This window comes from Rhea pennata, chromosome 1, assembly GCF_028389875.1.
Source record: "Rhea pennata isolate bPtePen1 chromosome 1, bPtePen1.pri, whole genome shotgun sequence".
Taxonomy (NCBI): Eukaryota; Metazoa; Chordata; class Aves; order Rheiformes; family Rheidae; genus Rhea; species Rhea pennata.
The window spans coordinates 211,789,726-211,811,105 of record NC_084663.1 but is presented as its reverse complement, the minus strand read 5'-3'; the positions used below and the strand labels follow the sequence as shown (position 1 = coordinate 211,811,105).

The window sequence follows — 21,380 nt, the reverse complement described above, 5'->3', positions numbered from 1 at the left end:
GGAAGTGAGAGACTAACAGAGTTGTCCCAGTAATAATAAAGGGGGAGAAATCAGGAGGGAGAAGATGTCTCTTCTGTTCCTCTAACACTTGACAAAGCACTTTCCTCCCCCTCCCAGCGCTGCTCTCCTAAGCAGTTCGTTCAGAAGGGAAATGAGTTTGCTTGCAGATATTTTTGTTTTCTAGCTAGAGAAACAAATGTGTTCACTGAATATAGCTCTGCCAAGAAAATAAGAACATGGGCAGAACTTTGAATGGAGTCACTGATGGGAGTGAAGGAGAGAAACAGTTTGCTGTTTGAATTGCTCATCAGGAAGAAATAAAGGTGAAGAAAGGGAGGGAGGAAATAGAGTTGTTTGAGTAAAGATACTGAATGCACAATCTGTGTGATAGAAACTGTAAATGTTGAGAAGAAACTGGATAAGTTTGAATCATGCAACAGATTTTTTTTTCTGAAATCATGCAAAATGGATGCTGTAAAAACCCCAACTCTGAAACCTTTCATGCAGTTGCTATATGGGAAATCACCTGGGTGTAAGGTCAGGTCTTTCGTTCGGGGCTTGGCATGAGGGCTAGCGTGGCCAGGAGGGCCTCGTGCTGAGGACTCCTCTGCTGTGGAGGAGAGAGAATTCATGGTACCACTTTCACGGGGCACAGCGAATATCCAGCCCCCAGGAAACACCCTTTAGCATGATAGGGACAAACCATGATCGCCTTTTCTTCTCTCTCTTGCCAAAATGGGTTGGCGTCTCCATTGCCTGGTGTGACTTCTCAGAAGGTTTATGATATGTCACGATGGAGAGAATTACTGACTGCTTCCTAACTCCCTCTATGGTTGCATGGGACTTAGACAAACTCTGTCGCTTGGTGTTTCTACACCAGCTTTCCTAACATGATCATATGCTTGAAGTTTTCCCCACTAGTGATCTTCTGAATTTCCTGTAACTCCCATCACTTCCACTTCAAAATATTGGAAAACAGAGCCACTAATTTTTAGAAAGCATTTTTACAAGTGGAAGGTATCTTTGTGTGTTTCAGAAAACATAAATAAAGATTCTGCTTAATTCTTGCTTTCTTTCATCTTTCTCTGGAATCCTATTCACAGGCTTATCTAGACTTGGAAATGTACCAGAATAATTATTCCAGGAAGATTATTTGGAAATAATTCATTCTGAAGCAACTCTCTGTGGAATCAGACTGACCAGACAGATATGTATGCCAAAAAAAAAAAAAAAAAAAAAAAAAAAAGATGAAGAAATGATTATTTCAGAACAGCTATATCAGTAAATTTCCAGTTGGAGATGGGCTCATATACATAGGAAGGAAGTAAACTCTATTTTCTCTCTCCTTCCTTGCAGTCCTTGTTTTACAGCCGAATAAGCAATAACGAGGCTGTAGATCTATGTCTTCTTCTTAGAATCCAAAAGGCTTTAAAGAGTCTGTTGGATGAATTTCAACACTCTGTTCAAGTCCAAGGAGGAAATAAACTCTTCCAGAAATTTAGCAATCTTCCTTTTTCTTCTTTGAGTCTGGCTGTAGCTCAAAGGAACCTTATGGACCATCTGTCCCTCCTATCCTCTCAACCCCCACATGCCACCATCGATAAGACATCAATCTGTGGAGCAGCGCTGGGAGAGATTTTTTATAGTAGTTTCTGCAGGAAAACATCCGAGCAATCGCTCTGCAGAATCTAGCAGCTCTCTGTGTGTGGGGATGAGAAAGGGGTGTTGATATCTCCCCCATCTTCACCATGCCTGGACTTTCTTCTCCTGAAGGATGCAAAAGTATTTGCAAGATCTTTAGACAAAGCCAACAAATGAATTAACTAAATCCACTTCAGGAAGGATGTTGGTAAATGAGACATGGCTCATGAGACCATTAAAGGCTTAGAAAACATACAGTGAGAGCCTCCAGAAGCTCAATGTTTTTAATTTAACTAAGAGAAGGTTAAGGGCTCAGTTCATCACAGTCTATAGGAACATGATTCCACTAGGCTACGGCTTGACGGTAATAGTGCTCGGATGTCTTTGGAAATGCTTCTTGATATTTTCCCTTACCTTGTGTGCTTACATGGGACCAACCACAGTCTGATGCTAAGAACAGAGGCCTTCAATTTTACCAAGCGTGATAAAAATGATCGGAGCCTACACTCGTTTCCGAGTCAGGATTGTGCTTTTTCTTAAAAGTTTCCAAATAAAGCTTTGTTCAGAAGTGCTGAAATATCCCCCTAGTAAAAAAACGCTGGTCCCTTCTCATATATACCTTGGGAAAATGTTCTTTTGCATAGGCCGGCAGTTTACAGAGAGAAGGGACCGTTGCCTCATTTAGTTCGAACTTTTTCTGTATCGCAGCGCCTTTCGCCCAGCTGCCCCCGTTCCTTTGGTTTGCCTTCCAGCAAGACATCCAGCCTTGAGCTGAAAGGCACCGAGCGCATCACGCAGAGGTGCTGTTGAAAGCCTTGCTTCCTCTGACCCTGCGCGCCTTCACAGAGCTCGTACCTCCGGGCTCTCACCCCGCCGCGCTCAGTAGCTTCGCACTCCTTATCCTGTACAGCTGGGGAGCACTGCAGCCGCCTGTATCGGGTTGTGTGTCTGTTTAGGCTCTGTCCTTACAGCTTTTATCTACTTTTTTTTATTGCTCTATCGAGTTTTAATTTCCACATGCTTTAGAAGCCATGATTTTAATTTTTCCTCTAGATAACCAATAAAATGTTGAAAAGCATCAGGCTGAAACCCAATACCTGCAGCACCTCTTTCATCTCCAGAAACCTGCATCTCCAATAATTAATGTAGAAATCTCTTTTTTTTTCCTGCCAAAACATTGCCAATTTACGACCAGATAAAGACTTGCCTTATTCGCAAAGAAGAAAGGGGTAGCACAGTCTGCTGATGGCTCACCAGGGCTCTGCTTCAATTCACACAAATCCCAATGACTGTTTACTGACTAACAGGAGCAGGAAGAGGCTCAATAGTCCAAAATTCACCTGGGAATCAGCCTATTTGCTATCAGCTCACATGGAAGGAGATAAGCCTACACAAACATACATGACCCCCCCCATCAAAGGCAGTTATGAAAATATTCTGTTCGGCCTTAATAGGAGCCATGGAGTTTTTCTGAGTGGATCTCTGCTTTTTGATTTCTCCATTCAGAGTCCCGGCAGAAGGCAAACGACCAAAAAATATAAATCTGTCATGATTTTAGGACATGCATCACACCAGAGGAAGGGGTCCCATGCAGAAGAAATATCAAGAATTGCCCCCGAGGATCAGGCTGCGGGATCCTGAACCCTCCTTAATGACAGTGAACAGCCAAAAATGTTCGGATGTGGTGGGGAGACCTTGAGCTTGGGGAAGGGATCAGGAGGGCAGGTTTATTCCCCTACTGTGGGCCACAAAAAGCATGAGTTAGGTATACAGTTTCATATATATATGTATATATATATATATATTTATATATTCTGTATGCATAAATGTCGATGTCATCTTCTATCTAGTTGACTGAGCGGGTGCCAAGCAAAACTAATTCAACACTTTGCAAACACATAAATAACTGTGTCTTTAGTAACTTAAGCAAACTCATGCTTAAAGCCAGAAGCCCAGTTTCTTTGGAAGGATCTATTTTCCGAATAGCTCCAGTGGGCAGCATTTCTCTAACCCTGTTCCCCATCGTCCTGTTTGCAGACTGCTGCCTCCCATACCAAGTTTTCTGCTCTTCTGCCTGGAGTTGACACCCTATCCTCTACCCATCCTCTCTCCCATAGGGAATGCACTGTATTAAATGGTGAGGAAGAGGAGACCTGGCTACAAGAAAAGTTTGCTTTGCTGAGTGTTAATAAAGCCGGTGGGGTGTGTTTACGTAACACCTTTCGCTCTGAGCGATCAAGTGCTTTGCTGGCTTTAATCATTTCACCCGCCGCCGAGCTGCGGACACCTCTCGGGTGGAGCATTAATAGATGCTCGGCGGAGCACGGCGACGCAGCAGAGCCACTTAACGCGGGAGATGACATGCCCCGTTCCAGCTGCAGGTGCAAAGGGAACCTTGTGAAGTGGGAATTGCAATTATCTGAACCGGGAGAGAAGGGTTCGTATCCGGCGATACTCCAGCCCGAGTCTACGGCTGCTCTTCCAGCCCCCCGTGCTTCGCCGTTGAGCGTCAGCTCAATTTCCCTTGCCAGGCTCTCCGGAAAGAGCGTTTCAGTGTGTTTTTGAGGCTTCTCAGGTTCTCACTCTTCCAGGCGAAGAATTTAACTTGCACATTGCTAACGCCTAAAGCAAAGCAGACCAGAACGAGAAGCGCAGCTGTAAACGGAGGCTCAGTATGTCCAAGATCCCTACAAGCGGCGCAACGCTCCGCCGGCTGTAAAATCCACACACTATGGAGGAAGAAATCGTTGTCCTTAACCTATTCGTGGCAGGGTAGCTTGGTTTAAATTGTAATCACAGTTTAAACTAGCAAACAGAGAATCTTGATTTAAATAATCAGTTTTAATCTTGTTTTGCATTTGTGCTTTTCAGTCACTTTTGTTTAAAACTGGTTGATTCTCACTGATTGATATAATTTGGCTCTTCTTTATGCTAAATCAAAGAATATCCTATATCTATACATATTTATTCCAGCAATTATATAGTTTAGCATGTATTTATTCAGCTCCTTTTTACATTTTTTATGAAGAGAAAACGGTGAACAACAGATTTCTTATTCAGTAAATGATTGCTGGATTTTTTTTTCTGTGTTTCATTTTGTTTTTCGTTTATTTGGAATTCACATCAAGCTGCCTTTAAATGCAAACTGAAATTCAGTTATAATTTCACTCCCCTCCTCCCAAATGGAGGGTAATAAAACTACTTGAACCTGCTGGAGATGTAGAGAAGGAAGTAAGTCTTGCGTTGGAAGTCGGTTGGTGTTAACAAAGACAGTGTTAGCTGGAGAGCTGAAACGAAGGAGCATTTCCAAAAACGCTCAACTACGCTGGTTCTTCAGTGGCAAAGCTGGCTAAAATAGTTCCCAGATGTTCTCACCACCCCATCTGCAGCCACTGACTCTCAGCTGACCCAAATCAGGAAGATTTTGGGTGGGATTTCTGATGGTTTTCCTACCCTAGGTCAAACATTTTGGGGGGGGCACCCCAAAAAATGCATCCTGGCGCTACGTTTGTAATGTCTGGCCGACGTTTTTTATCGCCTCCTGCCCTGCTTTCTGACTGCTGGCGCATTTTCCCCTTCTGCCCGTACTCATTGAATGGCTCTACTTGAGTGATGGGGAAAAAAATCTCCCTTTCCACCTGCAGAAGCAGCAATTGCTGTCAGAAGCTGATTTAGCACCTCCACACACTGGTTCTAGGTGCTTGCCCAGGGACCTCAGCCTACTGGGCAAAACTGCTTTGGATTTCCTTTAAACTTTGGCACGATGGCTTGGAAAAGCTCTGAGAAGCTGATTCTTCTGCATTTAAACCTGAGTCTTGGTTGCCATAATTTCACATTTTTAAAGTTTATGATTAGATTTTTTTTAAAGTGTATTTAATTTAAATTAAATTAAAAAAAACCACTTTTTTTTTTTAAATCTTCTCCACTGCAAAGCGAGCAAACCAGGTCAGGAATCAAAGCGCATGCTTTCCAACGCGGTGTAAAGCTGTTGTTTGGATGGAGCAATTCTTCCCGGAGTTTGCCACTTCTGAAGTTGGTCGTGGGAGGCCCAGTAGCGCTTTGGAGGTCATTAAATGCAGCAACGAGAAGAGGGCTGCGCTCGCTGCCAACTCGCACTGCTTGGCATGAAAAGGTCTCGCCTACAAGGGGGGTGAAAAAAAGCAAAAGCAAAAAAAGAAAAAGAAAAAGCCACTGCTTGGTTGCTCCAGGCTCCCGGGAAGAGCCTTTCGTGCTCTGTTTTCAGCAAGTGCCCCGGGCGTCCGCAACCATTAGAGGACCCTGGAAGCTCTTGTGATCTCCAGGAGAGCTTTTTGTGTAATGGCCCCGGCGACACTGTTTATTTGACACTCTCCATTCGCAGTCACACGACTCGGTTCTAAATAACAGCAGCAGCAATGATAACGAAAAACAGCTTTTTTTTTCTCCTCTCCACCAAACGATTTCAGTGCATTTTTGATGCACTGCCTAAGCCAACATTTTAATCTTTTTTTGCACTGAGAATTCACTTAATATAAGGAATAGAGGTTGAGTACACTTGTTTTGTTTGCTGTTATTCGTATATACGATCAGAAAAACGTAAAGAGGGGGCTAGGAAAAAAAATAATATCCTCATTTCATAAGAGGAAATTAAGATGAAAAAAAGGAAGAGATATGAAGTGACACAGCCAAGCCCTGTCCGTGGCAGAGGCTTGGATTAAATGGGTCGAACTGCAGCCCGGTGCCTACCCAAAAGCAGCCCTGCGCTGGCTCCCGCAGCACGTCCGCTCGCCAAATGTCTTCGTGTAATGCAGGCGGATGTGGCAAAGATCTATCTTTTCACTGGGCCACAACACAGGTGTGTTTATCAAATGTTTAATCTACAGGAACGCTGGATAGAAATTAGTAATTTAGCATTTTCTCTTTATACACATGATTCAAAACTGTCTGTGTTGGCAGGGACAAAACACAGCAATGCCTTACTGTGTAAAATTAAAGTTTTTAGGGACAGTTCCAAGAAACAGTGACAACTTTGCAGAATTAGGGCAGCGTTGCATTTTCAGCCATTGCCCTGGATTGAATAAAACAGCACAATCTTACACTTAATCAAAAGACCCTCAGAAAGCACTGAGATTTTAATGAGCAAACTCTCATGGCAGGAGCTTTTTGGGACCCCGGCACGCACCTCTGGGCATGAGTAAGCCACAGTAATAACATGCTCTTTGCTACCGCTTTGTGCCGCTTGCTGGTGGAGAAACATCTTCGCAGAAGAAAGCAAAACCAGCTCCCACTGGAGGAGACTAGACCCGATACGAACGAAGACATCGCGTGGTGGACCTACAAGGAGAGGTGGCGGTCCAAGAAACATAGACATGAACACCTAGAAATGCTGAAGCGAGGAGAAAGCCCTTTTCCCTACGCGAGGAAAACTGGGGGAGCTCTTCGAAGGGCTGTGATGGCACCCTGGGATATCCTGCTCGCTTCAGCCTGGCGCGGTCCCTACGCAGATGGAGCAGGAAAGGGGGAAGAGGCTAAGGGTTGGAAATCAAGTGTTGCCATTAAGAGGATCCACGGCTTGTTTGCAACCGCACCTGTCTGCATTCCCTCTAGGGTGTTTGGCACCAAAAGAAGAAAGTAATTTATGACACAGAATAATATTAAGAAAAAAAAAGACAAAAAGGAAAGCACAGATTTACTTCCAGAATATTTGGCAGCTTGCCAGTAACACTGCTCAGTGCAATTATTTTCTGTAAAATATTCTCCATGACAAGGCAGTTTAAAGTGGCTGAGGGAAGGACAAAAATTAACAGTGTCATTGAAAAGAACAATAAGTTCTTACTTGTTAATGGTGTCGCCACCTCCCCTCTCCATCAATATCCTATTCTATGATCCCTGCGATTAAGAGTTTACTCAGTTTGGGCCATTTTTTTATTTTGGTTGTTTGATGACTTCACCATCATCACAATAATAATAATAATAATATAAAACCTATACATTAACCTATATTGAACTGTAGATCTTTGTAGCAGATTAACATTGTGAAAGGGTTTATGTCAGAGTCCTGACAGACACACGTTACAGTAATAAAGAAAATGCGTCCTCTATGGAGAAAAAAGGAAAATGGGAAGACTTCTTTTTCTCTAGAGACAAACATGCCAGGGAAAAGGTATGCCCACCCCAGAAATGAATGGGAATTCCTGCACTAAGCAAAATCAAGGCACTACCTCTGATCACTAGTACAGCAATTGAATTACTAGGCCCAGACTATCCCACGTAAGGTCCCACCGCCACGTAAGAATCCCACCTAAACTGGGAGCACTGGCACTGCTGGGTCCCTTAGCAGCCCCTGGGGTGAGCTCGGTGCTTCCAGAGGGAGGTTTGGCTCTTGGGTGGGTTGAATCCTGCCTGAGACAGGGTGACATCCCCTTGTTTCTGGGTTTGAGAAGTTTTATGACTCCCTGGACAGAGTTTGGTTGACCTTGGAGAGAGATTCAGGTTCTATTACCTTGAATCCCACCAATTTCCCATCCCATCAGGGTAAACATTTCTCTGAGACTCTTGTGAAGGTCGTACTTCACCTTTTCACTCTCAGAAAGCATCCCAGGGATAATGTCCAGAAATGACAAAAAGGAAGAGAGGACAGAATATAGGAGGGACTAGGAATCCATCATCAAGAATGGCTGTGGTTAGAAAGCTGGATCACAAGTGAGTAAGATGTAACAGTCTTCTAGAAAGCCATTTTTCACCGGAGAATGTAGCATTTGGGATACTGATGCAGTTAAACTGTCCACTTTAGGACTAATATTCTTCATAAAAATATTAGTATCTTAATGTTTGGAGAGCCAGAAGGCACATTGCTTGCCCTGACCTTCACATTTCAGGTTACCATCTCACCTCTAATGTTTTTATAAAGGTGACTTCAGTGAGTTGCAAAATCCAAGCAATCATGAGGTACTATCAAATGGGGTATTGCTTGCAAAATGCTACCTGAGAAAGGAGAGTGAAGAAATTTCCAGGACCTGCAACAGTTTCAATTAGTGAAAATCTACTTCTGAACCAGCTTCATTTGGTAGTTTTCCAGTGCTGTTTGCTATCATGTGCAGTTGATGTTGGATCTTTAGTGTTGAGGCTTCTGCCTAATTTTTATTTCAAGCTGAAACATCTTGTTAATATTAAGGTTACAGCTGATAGGAGCCAAGTGAAGGATGACAGCCAGCAGATGCCTGAACTTGACCTAGTAATTCTAATTTATTCTTGTCGTCTCTTACTCAAAATGCACGAGACAAGCTTAAGAAAATAGAGTACATAGCACATTCCTTTTTTATTTATTTATTCTGAGGAATGATTTTTTAAAAATCTCTATTCTGAACTCTCCAGAGTCTGAGTATCATATTTTTGCCTACATAATTTGCAAAAGAAGTATGTCTGAAGGATATACTCATTTACTGGAAGTACTTCATAATGTACTATTTAATTAAAAAAAAAAAGAAAGAAAGAAAAGAAAATGATGATGTTGCTGCAACCACAGTAACAATATTAACAATAGACTACATGAAGCCAGAGAGGAAATTACTCAGCAAAATGTGGTAATAAAAAGAAAACTCACCGTGGATTATCAGATGGGTTTTTAACAAATAATTTGTAATGCTAAGATTACACAGTAATTCTGGCACTGCTAATTGCATTGATATATTGAATTGTATTTTGGGCCAGTGATTCGGGTCAAGCTGATTTGGGGGAATTCAAAAAAGACTGAGTAAAAATCCTTGCAGTGCAGAGGTTCAGAACCATTTAGGAGCACCTGGAAAGGCTCCTAGAAGCATGTATAGACCTCATTAGAAAGATGAGCAACCAAAGGGAGCAAGGAAAATCCACAGAAATAATTACCATTTGATTAAGGCTCCCTTAGCTATTGTAAAGAAGCTTTGAAGAGAAAATATTTGGAAAAAGCTGATGAAATTCTGGAGCATGCGGCTTGATTGTCACGATAGCTTTCTGATTTAATAAGAAGCAGAAATATATACGAGAAATATATACACACGTTGCAGTGTGTTTAACCAGGAGTACTGGGATTTATACCAAGCTGGCACTCTGAGTATTTTTCAAAAACAGTTAGTTACCAACATACACCTAGGACCTGATCTAACACCGCTGATATCTATGGGGGTTTTCAGAGGCTGCAGTAAAGTCTATATCAGACCCTTCGAATAAATAAAAGCATAAGTTACACCTCTTAACTACCCAGAAGAAATAAAATTATATTGTTTCTTTGGTGTTTCTAATTCGCAAGGCTTGTCTTTAATTATTTCCTGCTGCAATTTACCCCTGTGTTTCTAAATATCTTTTTCTGATATAATAATAATTCAGTTCTATCATCAAGTCCTAATTTCCTATACAGTTTCTAAGTGCTTCTTCCAGCAGCAGTAACGGCTTCAGGAGTGTGGAATCAGAAAGTGGGGGGGGAGTCGCTGCAAGAACTGCTCTTTAAATCATCCTTTATGTCAATTAAATGGCAAAGAGTTGGGCATGTGATGCTACAACAGGCAAAAATATCTCGTGAGCTTTTCAGGTCCCGATAACTGCTACGTTTCATTTTTACAAAAGTATATGGGAATTTTCAGGAAAGACAGTTTATTTGATAGGAAAATGAAAATTAACCGTGGCATATGCACTTCCATTCTGGTCATTTTGGTAAGGTTGGGAGAGCAGATATCATGCTGGCTTCCTTCATGATAGTTTAAAAGCTCATTTAAATGTATCCCAGAATAGTAGTGACTAAAAGAAAAATTATTTCTCTCTGTGGGATGTTGGTCCAGCTATGTAAAATGAACTGGTGCTCTTAAATCTTGTCACCAGTGAGTAAGTGTCTATATTGCTACAGTCCCCACTTGGCACTGACTAGTGATATCAGAGGTGAGGCCAAAGACAAATGGACCTTAAGATTAAACTGCTCTTCCTAAAGAGCAGCAACCAACAGACGTGTGGTGGAAGCACGCTGCGCCGATCGTACCCGCAGCCATTTCCTTGTTGAACGTGGGATCTGTATCCAGCAACGCTGGTCTGACCCCCTTTGCAAACCTGAAATGCAGGCAGGATTGTTTTGGGGAAGAAAAGACACATTTCCTAGCTAGCGTTTGAATCATTAAGCTAGAAAGAGGAATCCAGCTCTGCAACACAGTGCAGTCCGCCAGCAGCGATCCTGGAGCCTAAATCTTGGCTTCCAGGGTGGTTAAATCTGGAATTTGAGTTCATGTCTACTTATCTCTAAGTCGGCCAGATAAGCAAATTCCACACTTCAGCAACACTTATGCTGCAATAATTTCTTTATACAATACATCACAATTAAGCAGGCAGTTCTACGCAGTCTCCAGCGAGGTTGAACTGTCTCGAGCCATCTGATGTTACTCATCCTGTCTGTGAGATCCTTCTGGCCTCTTGATACTACCCACATTCTTCCCGAGAGGAGATGACGACAGAAGCATCAGCTCCCCTCTGCACATGTACGCAACATTAATCACTGCTGGCTTGTCGCGCTCGTGAAGAAAATGCTCCTGCTCTCTCCAGCTCCCTCGCGCGTTTAACCAGCTGCGTGCCTTGGTGGAAATTAACACTAAGCCAGACTAAAACTAAGGAGAATCCTTCGTTTGTCTGAGCTTTTTTGAAATGGCTGAAAGTTAATCTGTACTTTTAGAAAAGGGCTGCAACTCCACTTTTACAAAAAAAAAAAAAAAAAAAAAAAAGAAAAGAAAAAACAAAAAAAACTTTCAAAGATATGGTTGGCCCAGTTCTAAAGTAATCGTGCAGTGAATGTGATGAATAAAGCAGTAAACTCTTTATCACATCTAAGGCAGATAGAGAAATACTTCTCTTTTTTGGGGGAAGGATTCTGTGGAGGAACATCAACATTTTCTGGGCAGCTCTCACATCCAGATCTGTCAGGGGACTATGAACATGATTCATGACAGCTTAGTCAGCTCTAGGGTAGGATCTCCTGTCAGAGACATGATATTTAGGTATTTGCTTATACACAGACATTGCCCCTCTCTACTTTTCTTAAGAATGCTTTAAGCAGTATAAAAGCCTAAAGTTCTCAAAGCCCAGTTTGAACAGTTCAGCATGCACCCAGCGCCAAAGAAAGCTCATCAGTGCTACGAAGTATTGAAATCAAAGAAACAGAAATGCTCAAGAGACCACCAAGCACAACTATGCCAACTGAAGCAGCATCCAGCCATTCAGCTGACCTAGACCATTCCCAACAGCTATTTATCTATCCTATCCTTAAAAATTTTTAGTATTGGAGCTCCCCAGACTCCTTTTTCAGTGCCTAATAACCTACATACCAAGCCCAAGGAAAGGCAGATGGAGTTGGGTTTGTCCAGCCTGGAGAAGAGGTGGCTATGGGGAAATCTTGTTGATGTCCTTTAACTATTTTTTGTGGGGGGTTATAGAGAAGATGGAGCCAGACCACTCTTGGAGATGCCTGGTGAAAGGACTAGAGGCAATGGACTCAAGGTGCAGCAGCGTAAAGTCTGACTAGCCTTTAAGAAAAGAATTGTTCACAGTGAGGGTGGTGCAGTCCTGGAATCGGAACAAAGAGGTCTTGGGATCATCAGCTTGGGAGATACTCAAAATGCAGTGGGAGAAGGTCCTGAACCACTTGAGCTAACCTTGAAGTTAGCACTGCTTTAAGCAGGAGGAGGCTGGACTGGAGACCTCCAGAGATGTCTTCCAACTAAATTATTCTGTGAATCTATACTTTTACAATGACACCTTTCTGATGAGAAACATTTTGCTTTTAGCATCTGACTAAACAGTTGCAAAACAAGTTCATCCCTGGGGGACTACTACCATGTTCTCTCTCATTGCCCTTTTTAATATACTAAGTGCAATTGCTGGCACAATGCAAAGGGTGTTCAGGGTTACCTGGGGTAACACCAGTTAAGTCAGCTCCAGAATCAGATCCGAATGACCACTTCAGGTCAATTTTGCTGAGAAACAGAATGAACTAGTATAGGAAAAAGGTTCTGCTAACTTTATTGCTATACTTCCAGGACTCGAAGTCCTCCCTGTGTGTGGCTCTTAATTGTTCATGTGAGTTCATCATTTCAGCTTAGCCTGGATGATCACACAGCAAAATAACACTTGAACTTCATTAAGCATCTGTGTGAGCAGCACAGAGCCATCATGCTAGCCAGGGATGAGGTGTGATGACTTAAGCTATCCCCTCTGTCCCCTTACTCTGCAAAGAGACCAGTGAGGTCTCAGAAAAAGCACTGCCCAACTGTGGGAAGGTCATTGGGTCTGTTTGTGTGTGTAGGACTTTATCTCAGGGCAGTTCTGGAGATGTTAACTTCAGTTAACTCTTCACTAAGAACAAACTCCTCACCTAGTAAAAGTATTCAACCTCCTGGAAAGCCTAGGAACAGTTTAGATAAAGCAGTGCCTGGCTTTTCATGCCAGCTGCCTGTGCAAGTGATTTATGGACTGTAATATGCCATGGAACTAGACCACTTCATCAGTTTTCATGAAGACAGAAGGGTGGATTGTGGCTGTACTTACTGAGCGGCATATCTCTGTTTCTTCAAGGCATCACCACCCCTCAAAGAAAAGCAAAGCTTCTCAGAGGAGCCAGATCTCTCATTTTCTGAGCACACAATAAATGCCTTGGTAGAGTTGTACTTTGACAGCTTTGGATTTATAATCATCAGAAGTAAATTTTGATTATTTATTTTGGATAAGTAATGAACAGCATAAAAATCGCGGACGTTAACCTTCATTGGAAAAGTTGGTTTAATGAGCCCCATAAAATCTTCTATTGATGGCAGGTTCATAAAGCTCCATATTGACTTCGGCTAAAGGCTATAACTTCTATCAATACTGTCAGCAATTAATATTGACTAATAAAGATATCCTGTAAACTGAGTCATAGCATTATGTTACTTTATGCTGCCATTAGCAAAATTTCATGTCTTCTTGAAAACATTTCTCCTATAAATCTGGGTTTTCTCAAAATAGCCTATGTGATGGCTAGCAATGTAAGTGCCCATAGTAACGCTGCTTCTGTGTAAAATGAAGAAACAGACAGCAATTTTCTTGACAAAACTTCTACAAGGATCTCAAGCACTCACTTTCTCCAACAGCAGCTTTCAAGATGCATGCACTTTGTTTGCAAATGATTCTCACACCTTTATATGTGCCAAGCAATAACAAAAAATATTGTCTAAATCTTAAGATTCTGTCCTTAATCCCTCTTCTCCTCTGTCTTATCTATTTGGATACTTTCATACCACAAATTAAACTTCAATCTCTATATTGAAAAAATGTATGTCTTTCTGTCAGCTCTGGACAAGCTTTTCTGATTTAGATAGAAGCTGGCTGATCTCAACGATATCTTCCCAGGGAAGACTAGCCATCAAGGCATGCTTCACAACAGCAAAGATCAGGTCATAATATTTTCCCTTGAGTTCTACCACCTCCTTTTTATCCATGTGAACAACACAAGTACATACTAGGCAACATCACTCTCTAGATTTTATGTATCCTACATAGACTTTATTTTTTGAATATGGTATAGGCTTTCTCAATCAAGATGCCCAACAGCAAAGACTGCAAATCCTTAAGACCAAAGATACTTCTTCTTCTATATTTATATAGCATTTAAAAAAATTGAAGGTATATTCTCCACCTTTCTGCTCCTTGTTTTCCAAATGGCTATGAAATGATGGTTCAGCTAATGGTTAGTGTGTTACTACATTTAAGGAAGCAGGAATTGGACGCTGTCTCAGTATCAGCTTAAATCCTATTGCCTCTGCTGTTAGTCTCAGTAAAGCTATTCAATGTGTGTGCCGTTGCTAATGTGTTGTTGCTAATATAATTGCATTTGTAAATGATCTGTAGGTACAAAGTTGCATGTGCACATGTGGAGATAGCATTATGGAAACAAGTGAAAAAGACTGGCATTTCTTCTCTCTTAAGAAAAAAGAAAGACTAAATTTCTGTGGTTTGCTTTTCTTAGTAGGCTTGGAAAGAAAAGTGTGTGGACTAGAATCACAACTGCTTGTACATCACTGTGAAAAGCATAGGGGAGGGACTCAAAAAAAAAAAAAAAAAAAAAAAAAAAAAAAAAAAGAGAGAGAGATGAAAATGCAAGGTGTTTGCTCTGTTTTTCTCCTTAGGGATTTCTTAGGAGTGTGCAAAATTCTAATTCACCATGATAATCCATCCGGCTTTTGGTCAAAACACATGCCTTGGAAGTAAAATGATATACTCTGTCACTGCCCTTCTGCCTGCCCAAATGGGTGCAACCCTGCAAAATGCTCCATTAAGAAACTTAAAAAATATTGTAAAGATAATTAAAAAAAAAAAAACTTGTTTAAACAGAAAGCCATTTATCTTTGAACTTTACCTAATGCATCATTATCGCCAAACAGAAACTTAATAAGCTTCTACTGTAATTTTGCCAGAGTTAAACATAAAATCATGTGGGTGGCGTATGTCTCGCTGTGTCAGGGCTTCCCAGGCAAAAGGTATCATCATTTGTCGCTATAATACGGTGCCAAAAAGGCGTAACGAGAGCAAGCAATGCAGCCACTTCGCATCAGCTTTCTGTGCCGAGCCCAAGCTCCCAATGACTTGTGCGCAGCAGCTATATTAAGAAACAGGCTGTGCCATAATTGAATTAAAGGTGCAAAGACATATACGGCTGCGTGAACCCCAGGGTCAAGCTGCAATTGAATCAAAATCCTCTCTCCCTTCCTACGCGGCTCGGCAGAACTGCTGACCAAAGGGTTCGCAGACCTACAAAACACACGCAGGCGCCTCCGCAACTGGGGGACGCAAAGTTACAGAGGTAAAAAAAACCCGTGACCTTCAGCTTTTATTTCTCGCAAAGAAAAGGGCTTCTAAAAATATTTCACCATCGTTTTCCTTCAGAGAGCAGTCAGCTGATTTACATAAATGAAACGGCTCCTGTCAAGGAACCAGCTAGGAAAAGAAGGAAATTATCTGCCCCGAAAATCTGTAGCAAAGATAAGAGCGGCGTCGGGCAGAGTAGGGGAGATTTAAATGCTTTTCGTCTGAAAGGTCGCTACAAAAAGCAGAGAGAGTATTACAGCCACTTAATGATCTCTGTCGCTGTGATAAATAAGTAGGAGCTTCTCCAGCAGTTTATTAACAAATACTCTGTAGGACAGTACAAAAGGCCGTGACATGGGACTATTAGAAGAGTGTTTTCTCTGAGTCTGATCAAAAAAAAAAAAAAAAAAAAGAAAAAGAAAAAAACCAAAGAGAGATTTAAGCAGAGTGGTAAAAAGAGGCATTCCTGATAGAGCTCAAGGCAGACGTCACGTGCGCGGTCATCACTTACCGGTTTCGGTGTTCTCATGCTCCGTGTCGGTGAGCGTGAGGTTGGAGTTTGCCCGGCTGGACAGGCAGGAGCTGCGACCTGACTTGGTGTTGCGTCCCCAGAGCCTCACGGGGTGCTCGGGCGACATGACCACGTCCGCCTCGGTGTCGGCGTCCGAGCCGGCGCTGATGGAGTAGCTGCAGTGGGGCAGCCCGATATCAGTCCGGTACAAAGTCCCGTGCGTGGGTGTCACATCTTCAAGGCCCAGCTCTCGCAAGGAGAAGTTGGCTCCTGGGGGAGAACGTAGCACTGTGGTTACTTTTTAATAGGGCACGAGTTTGTCTAGCACAAGTCAACCACAGAACTGTTCAGCTGCTGTCTTCAAGTGGGACACAGCAGTTCCTCAGTCTGAACGTCACACCAAAAATTCCTGTTTTGTGGTCTTGGTTAGTAACTGAGGCCAAAGCCCACAAAGGTATTTGGTTACTGCTTTTGGGACACCTAAAGCTTCACAGAAATCAAAGCAAACTGCTTCTTCTGTGGCATCTAAGGAGTCACTTGACATGTATAGACCTCATTTTTTCCATTTGCAATGAGCAACTCAGCACCTGCATCACAACCCTACCGGGCATTTACCTCATCCATCACAGTGCGGTTCACAGAAACTGGGAGTATTCAGCATTATCTAATTTGCAGAAGACCAAATCATCTGGGATACCAATGACTGTGCCAAGACCAAAAAGCAGCTGGATTCCTGCCTCTGGAACCTTTCCTCTGACAGCAACTCAGAGCTCGCTCAATAAAAACATCAAATTTGAAAGCAGAGACGGATGGGGATATGGTGGAATTCTTCAAGAGGGGCAGAAAATACTCATCTTGGGAAAAAACCAAATCAGATATGCAATAATCAACAGTCTTAGAGTATACCTAGCAACTCTAATATAACAGAAAATGTGAAAGTCGGAAGAATTCTTTCTGGTGAAATCACTGAAATTATGCATTGTTGATTTAAATTTCTTTTGGAGATCTCACTTTCCACTCGCTGACCACTCATGACTTGACTCAGTTCAGCTGTTCATTCTGACACAATCACAGCTGAGGTTATTCGGCTGCAAATAGATGTAATTGTTTAGCTGACTAAAAATATAATCTGAAAAATAACTCTTGAGTTCATGTCTAGGTACCTGCGGAGTTTCGAAATCAGTCCAAATCAGTGTGAAGGAGGATTCAAGTATTAGCACACTTTGTTCAGGAAGTTGCGCTAGAAAGCTGGGGAGAGCAATTAGCGGCTCCATTTTAATCCACATTTATTTATTAATGCACGCTTTTCTTTTTCAACCCTGAATTTCTTTCAAAGGCTTTGGCCACCCTTGAATGCCTTTATCTGCACTGTGCGTTTGTAAGCACAGTGCAGCGCTGCTCCTGTTCCAGTACGCCTCAATAGGATGGATTAAAAAAACTCTATCTTTAATCAGCAGGAGGCATCAGGCTCTGGATCACGGCCAAATACTACCACCAGTGATCAAATTTTGTCTAGCTGGCTTCCTCACATTATTTCAATATGAAAATCCCTGCAGTGGAGCCCAAACTGCCTAAACTATGCATAGGCTACAGACTTGGTTTTAGAACAGGGTTTTCAGCTCAGACACGTTTTTTTGAGCTGAATCTGAATGTGCGATCATCAGGAAAGTTCAGGCCCACACCTAGTTATAGACTACAAAATTCATATCTACTCATTACTGCAATCTCTTCACCTGTTCTAGACCTCAAGCTTGTATCCAAAAATTGAGTTATGCTCAAAACCACTCTGAAGCATGTGATTCTCCTCACGTTTCCAGCTGCTGATGTTAAATAGCACATTTTAGAACGTGCATCCAATGCAAACAGATTTCTGTTTTTCCAGAGTTCAGCTTCGCGCTTGTGGAAACACTCTGGCTTGCCACAAACCTCTGCCACGTGAGGAAGAGCTCTTACTATAACTCGTTTGCACTGAGTGATCAGCTGGCTCCAAGCAGCTGCTGCTTTACGATACTTTTCCGTTAACTTTGCAGCTCCCGCTGAACAAAGAGATGTTTGGATGCGAGGTGAATACCACGCCGGAGGGACTTGACAGCATTTCCATGTAAAGCTCAGGGAAGGAACTGTTTGACGTAAGGAAAAAATCACCATGTTTCAGCACATTATGGATCTACAGCTGATAACACTGAAACGGTATAAAGCATTCATGAACTTCACACTTTTTTAATTGACTGAGCAAGGGTAAAGCTTTCAGACAGAACTGACAGATAAGGATACTCGAGGCTCACAGATCCATCAAGCCCTAGAGCCTGGCTCGCGGAACACAGTGCAAGCTTGTGCTGAAATAAATCCATTTAATTCATCTGCTAAACTATCTGGGAGAGTGTCCTCTCCCACTCCATGGCATGGTGCAGCAGATGAACTTGAGTTATAGAAGAAAGGAAACAGTATTTCCCCAGAGACCTAGTTCTTCTTTTCTAGTTCTGTTTTTAATGCAATGCTAGGATAGTTTTAAGAAACATCCTCCATGGAGTAGTGGACAAAGCAATCGTGCTTTTTCTTTGCTTTCAAGCTGCGCGTTTCAGCCAATGACTGCGAGTTCCAACCACCCCTGCAACAAGCCACACTCAACATCATCAGGCGCATCAATGTGCATGGTGACGGATGCTCTCCAGTAACAACAGCTCATAAATTATGAAAAATGACTGCTACAATTAACTGAAAATCAAATTTATTTGCAATAAACAGCAGGAGATGCATCGATTTTCATATTCTGCGTTCAGTGTTGCCTTTTAAGCTGGAAGAACTCAAGTCAATAAAAGGAAGATAATAAATATCTGAGACTTTTTAATTCAGGTCTGGTCTATTTTTTGCTGTGCTGACTTGCACGTTTGCTGGCACTCTCACTCTAGCTAAAACCATTTAAATGCTGACTTGTTTATTTACTGAATTTATTTGGTCAATTTGAAATGCTTCCCTCTTCTGCTTTCCAAACCGATGCTGGAAAGAAATTTGCCTTGCCTTGTTGATGTCAAGCAAGCTAGCAGGGCTTGGTTCTCAGTTGGCACAAGTCCAAGAGGCATCGCAAAGTGAGGTGTGCTCACGGCTTTGTGCCAGTGGAAATTGTGGCACAGGATATCTGGGTAATTGTTATCACTCTTTAGGCCAGTCTGGGACTCCTGGGATGAACTGTGAGAAAATTATAAAATGAAAAATCTGTGGGTGATATACCACAACTATAACTGGAGCCCTGGCTTGGCTAATCTTAACTTTTCAACTTTTCCTCAATTAATTTCATCACAAATACTATTGCTTTTTTTTTTTTTTTTTTTTTTTTTAACTGTTTTTCAGTACCCTACAAAATTTTCCTGGGGAAGTATAGCAAATTTATGCTCCCTGTCAATAGACTAACTTTTCTTATTTATCTTTTGTGGGCCTCTTAGTAGAAGTCCATGGACCTGCAGGACCTTGTAGACTCTCAGGTTGAAAACCACTGACCTATACTAATTCACATCTATCCTGCATGGTGAATATATTGTATGAAGTGAGCAAACTCAATGACCTAAAAGGTTTCCTTTTCTTTATAGCTTCTTAGGTTCCTTAGTGATTATGAAGTGCTTCAGAGCTGTTCAGAAGGAAACTGCTTTTGTGATTGCAAAGTGTTGCTTACAACACCTATAGGTCTTTTGATTAATTACTGCCTGTTGCAACTTTTTTGAAACACAAATGGCAAGACTATGTGCATAGAGATACGTCTACATCTAATTTTGTTTGTGCCTGCCTTAAAAATGAGTCTTGCACCAAAACCATGACTGCGCAATGCTTGAAGAGCAAAATAAAACAGCCCCCACGTTAAATGAGTGCAGTTATATGCGCTCCCTTTGGGAAATCAGCTTCTCCAAAATGCAGAGGGTGCACTAATAGTAGTCTAGGTCAGCTCTTTATGCTCATTGTCTGGAATGCTGCCTATTCCATTTGACTCGGTTTGCCATTTTACGCTTTTCTGGATGGACATCTAAAAATAATTTATGTGCAACCCTGCCTGACTTCTGAACTAAGACACTCGTACGTCTCTGCAGAAAAATGAAGATGAGATTGTAGCAGGGGTTAGAAATCTACCTCACAGAGGCAACAATAGCAGTGAAAATGTCACTGCACTGACTTTCAGCCTAGCAATAAACAGGAAAATAAATATCTAGCATATCTGCATACTCTCCACTTCTGTGGCCCAGCTAAAATCTGGCTGGATTAGTATGACTGCCCACTCCAAGCCAACCTCCTTAAGCAGCATTGATTAACTCACATTTTTTTATGGTAGAACCTGCTGCAATGTGCTCACCTGTTCGGCAGAATTCATCGGCCTCCTGGTGCACCATGTCCTTGACTCGATTGCTGTAGGTCAACCTGGAGTCTTGGTCATAGGCCTTCAGGGTTTCGCTGGAGCTGTAGGACTTCTGGGGTGCCTTGCTGTCCTCACTCTCCGCTGAAGAGCTGGTGTAGCGGCGCTCAGTGTCGCGGCGCCTAGTCAGAGATCGGTACGGTTTCCTTTCTTTCACATCCATGGCACTCTTGTCTGAGTCTTCAACATTAAAATAATGACAGCTGCGTGGCGATCAGGTCGGAATAATCTGAAACAGAGGATGAAAGAAATGGGACCTACGTTCATGCCAGGGGACACCTGAAGCCTAATTGGCCTTTTTTTGTGCATTCTTATCCTGAACAAAAGAAATGTTACTTATGGACTACAGGGAAACCCTCTTAGAACAATTACTGATGGAAAGAAAGATTTAATTATGTGTGACTCAGAGCTCTCTTGTAATTGCAACAGCTAGCAGGACACATATGCACAGCAACCTGCACCTGTCTGAGCTGGGCACATACACAGGGATTTCAAGCTGACTGGTGATTTTTTGTGTCCTATTTCCACAGGAAGTGATTCAGACACCTAGAGGAGTGACATTTGCTGAATGCATCAGTCACCTCACCACTGGGAAATCAGACCATGCTGAAATGTCTCTTTTGGGGCATGCAGAGGACTTTTGAAAATGCTATCCTATCGTTTTAGAAGTGTTTTGATACATCATGAGAGTTTAGAGAGAATGGAGAAGAGAATAAAAGGGTAAGAGATGGTGAAAGAAAGCAAGCGGGAAGAGAGGTGGAGAGAAAAAGGATGAAGGAGTGAGATATAGAATGAACTCAGATGAAAACGCCTTTCTTTGGGGTCCTCTTTACATTGTTGGAAATATACTGGAACTTAGCAGAGCTGAGAAAGCGCGAATAAATGACTGTGCTCTACTTCACATAACACCATGGTCTGGGATTTATTCCTATGGGAACACCGGTGTATATACGCAGGCATGCAAGCACACAGAGAAATCTAGTATCAGAAATAAAACTTTTA

At 42.1% G+C, this 21,380-nt stretch overlaps 1 protein-coding gene across 3 annotated transcripts in view; it reads right to left on the bottom strand.

Annotated features, from left to right (window-relative positions):
* Window positions 1–20,562, bottom strand: part of TENM4 (teneurin transmembrane protein 4) — a 348,755-nt gene extending 328,193 nt beyond the window's left edge. For 2 of the 3 annotated variants that reach the window (XM_062567392.1, XM_062567393.1), the window contains exons 1-2: window positions 20,319–20,541; window positions 15,983–16,252 (exon numbers count right to left, since the gene is read on the bottom strand). In XM_062567392.1, coding sequence (XP_062423376.1) covers window positions 15,983–16,252; window positions 20,319–20,541 — 493 coding nt within the window. Of the gene's footprint in view, window positions 1–15,982; window positions 16,253–20,318 lie in introns of all 3 variants that reach the window. The other variant, XM_062567394.1, reaches the window with a different exon arrangement.
* Between the last annotated feature and the right edge of the window lie 818 nt (window positions 20,563–21,380).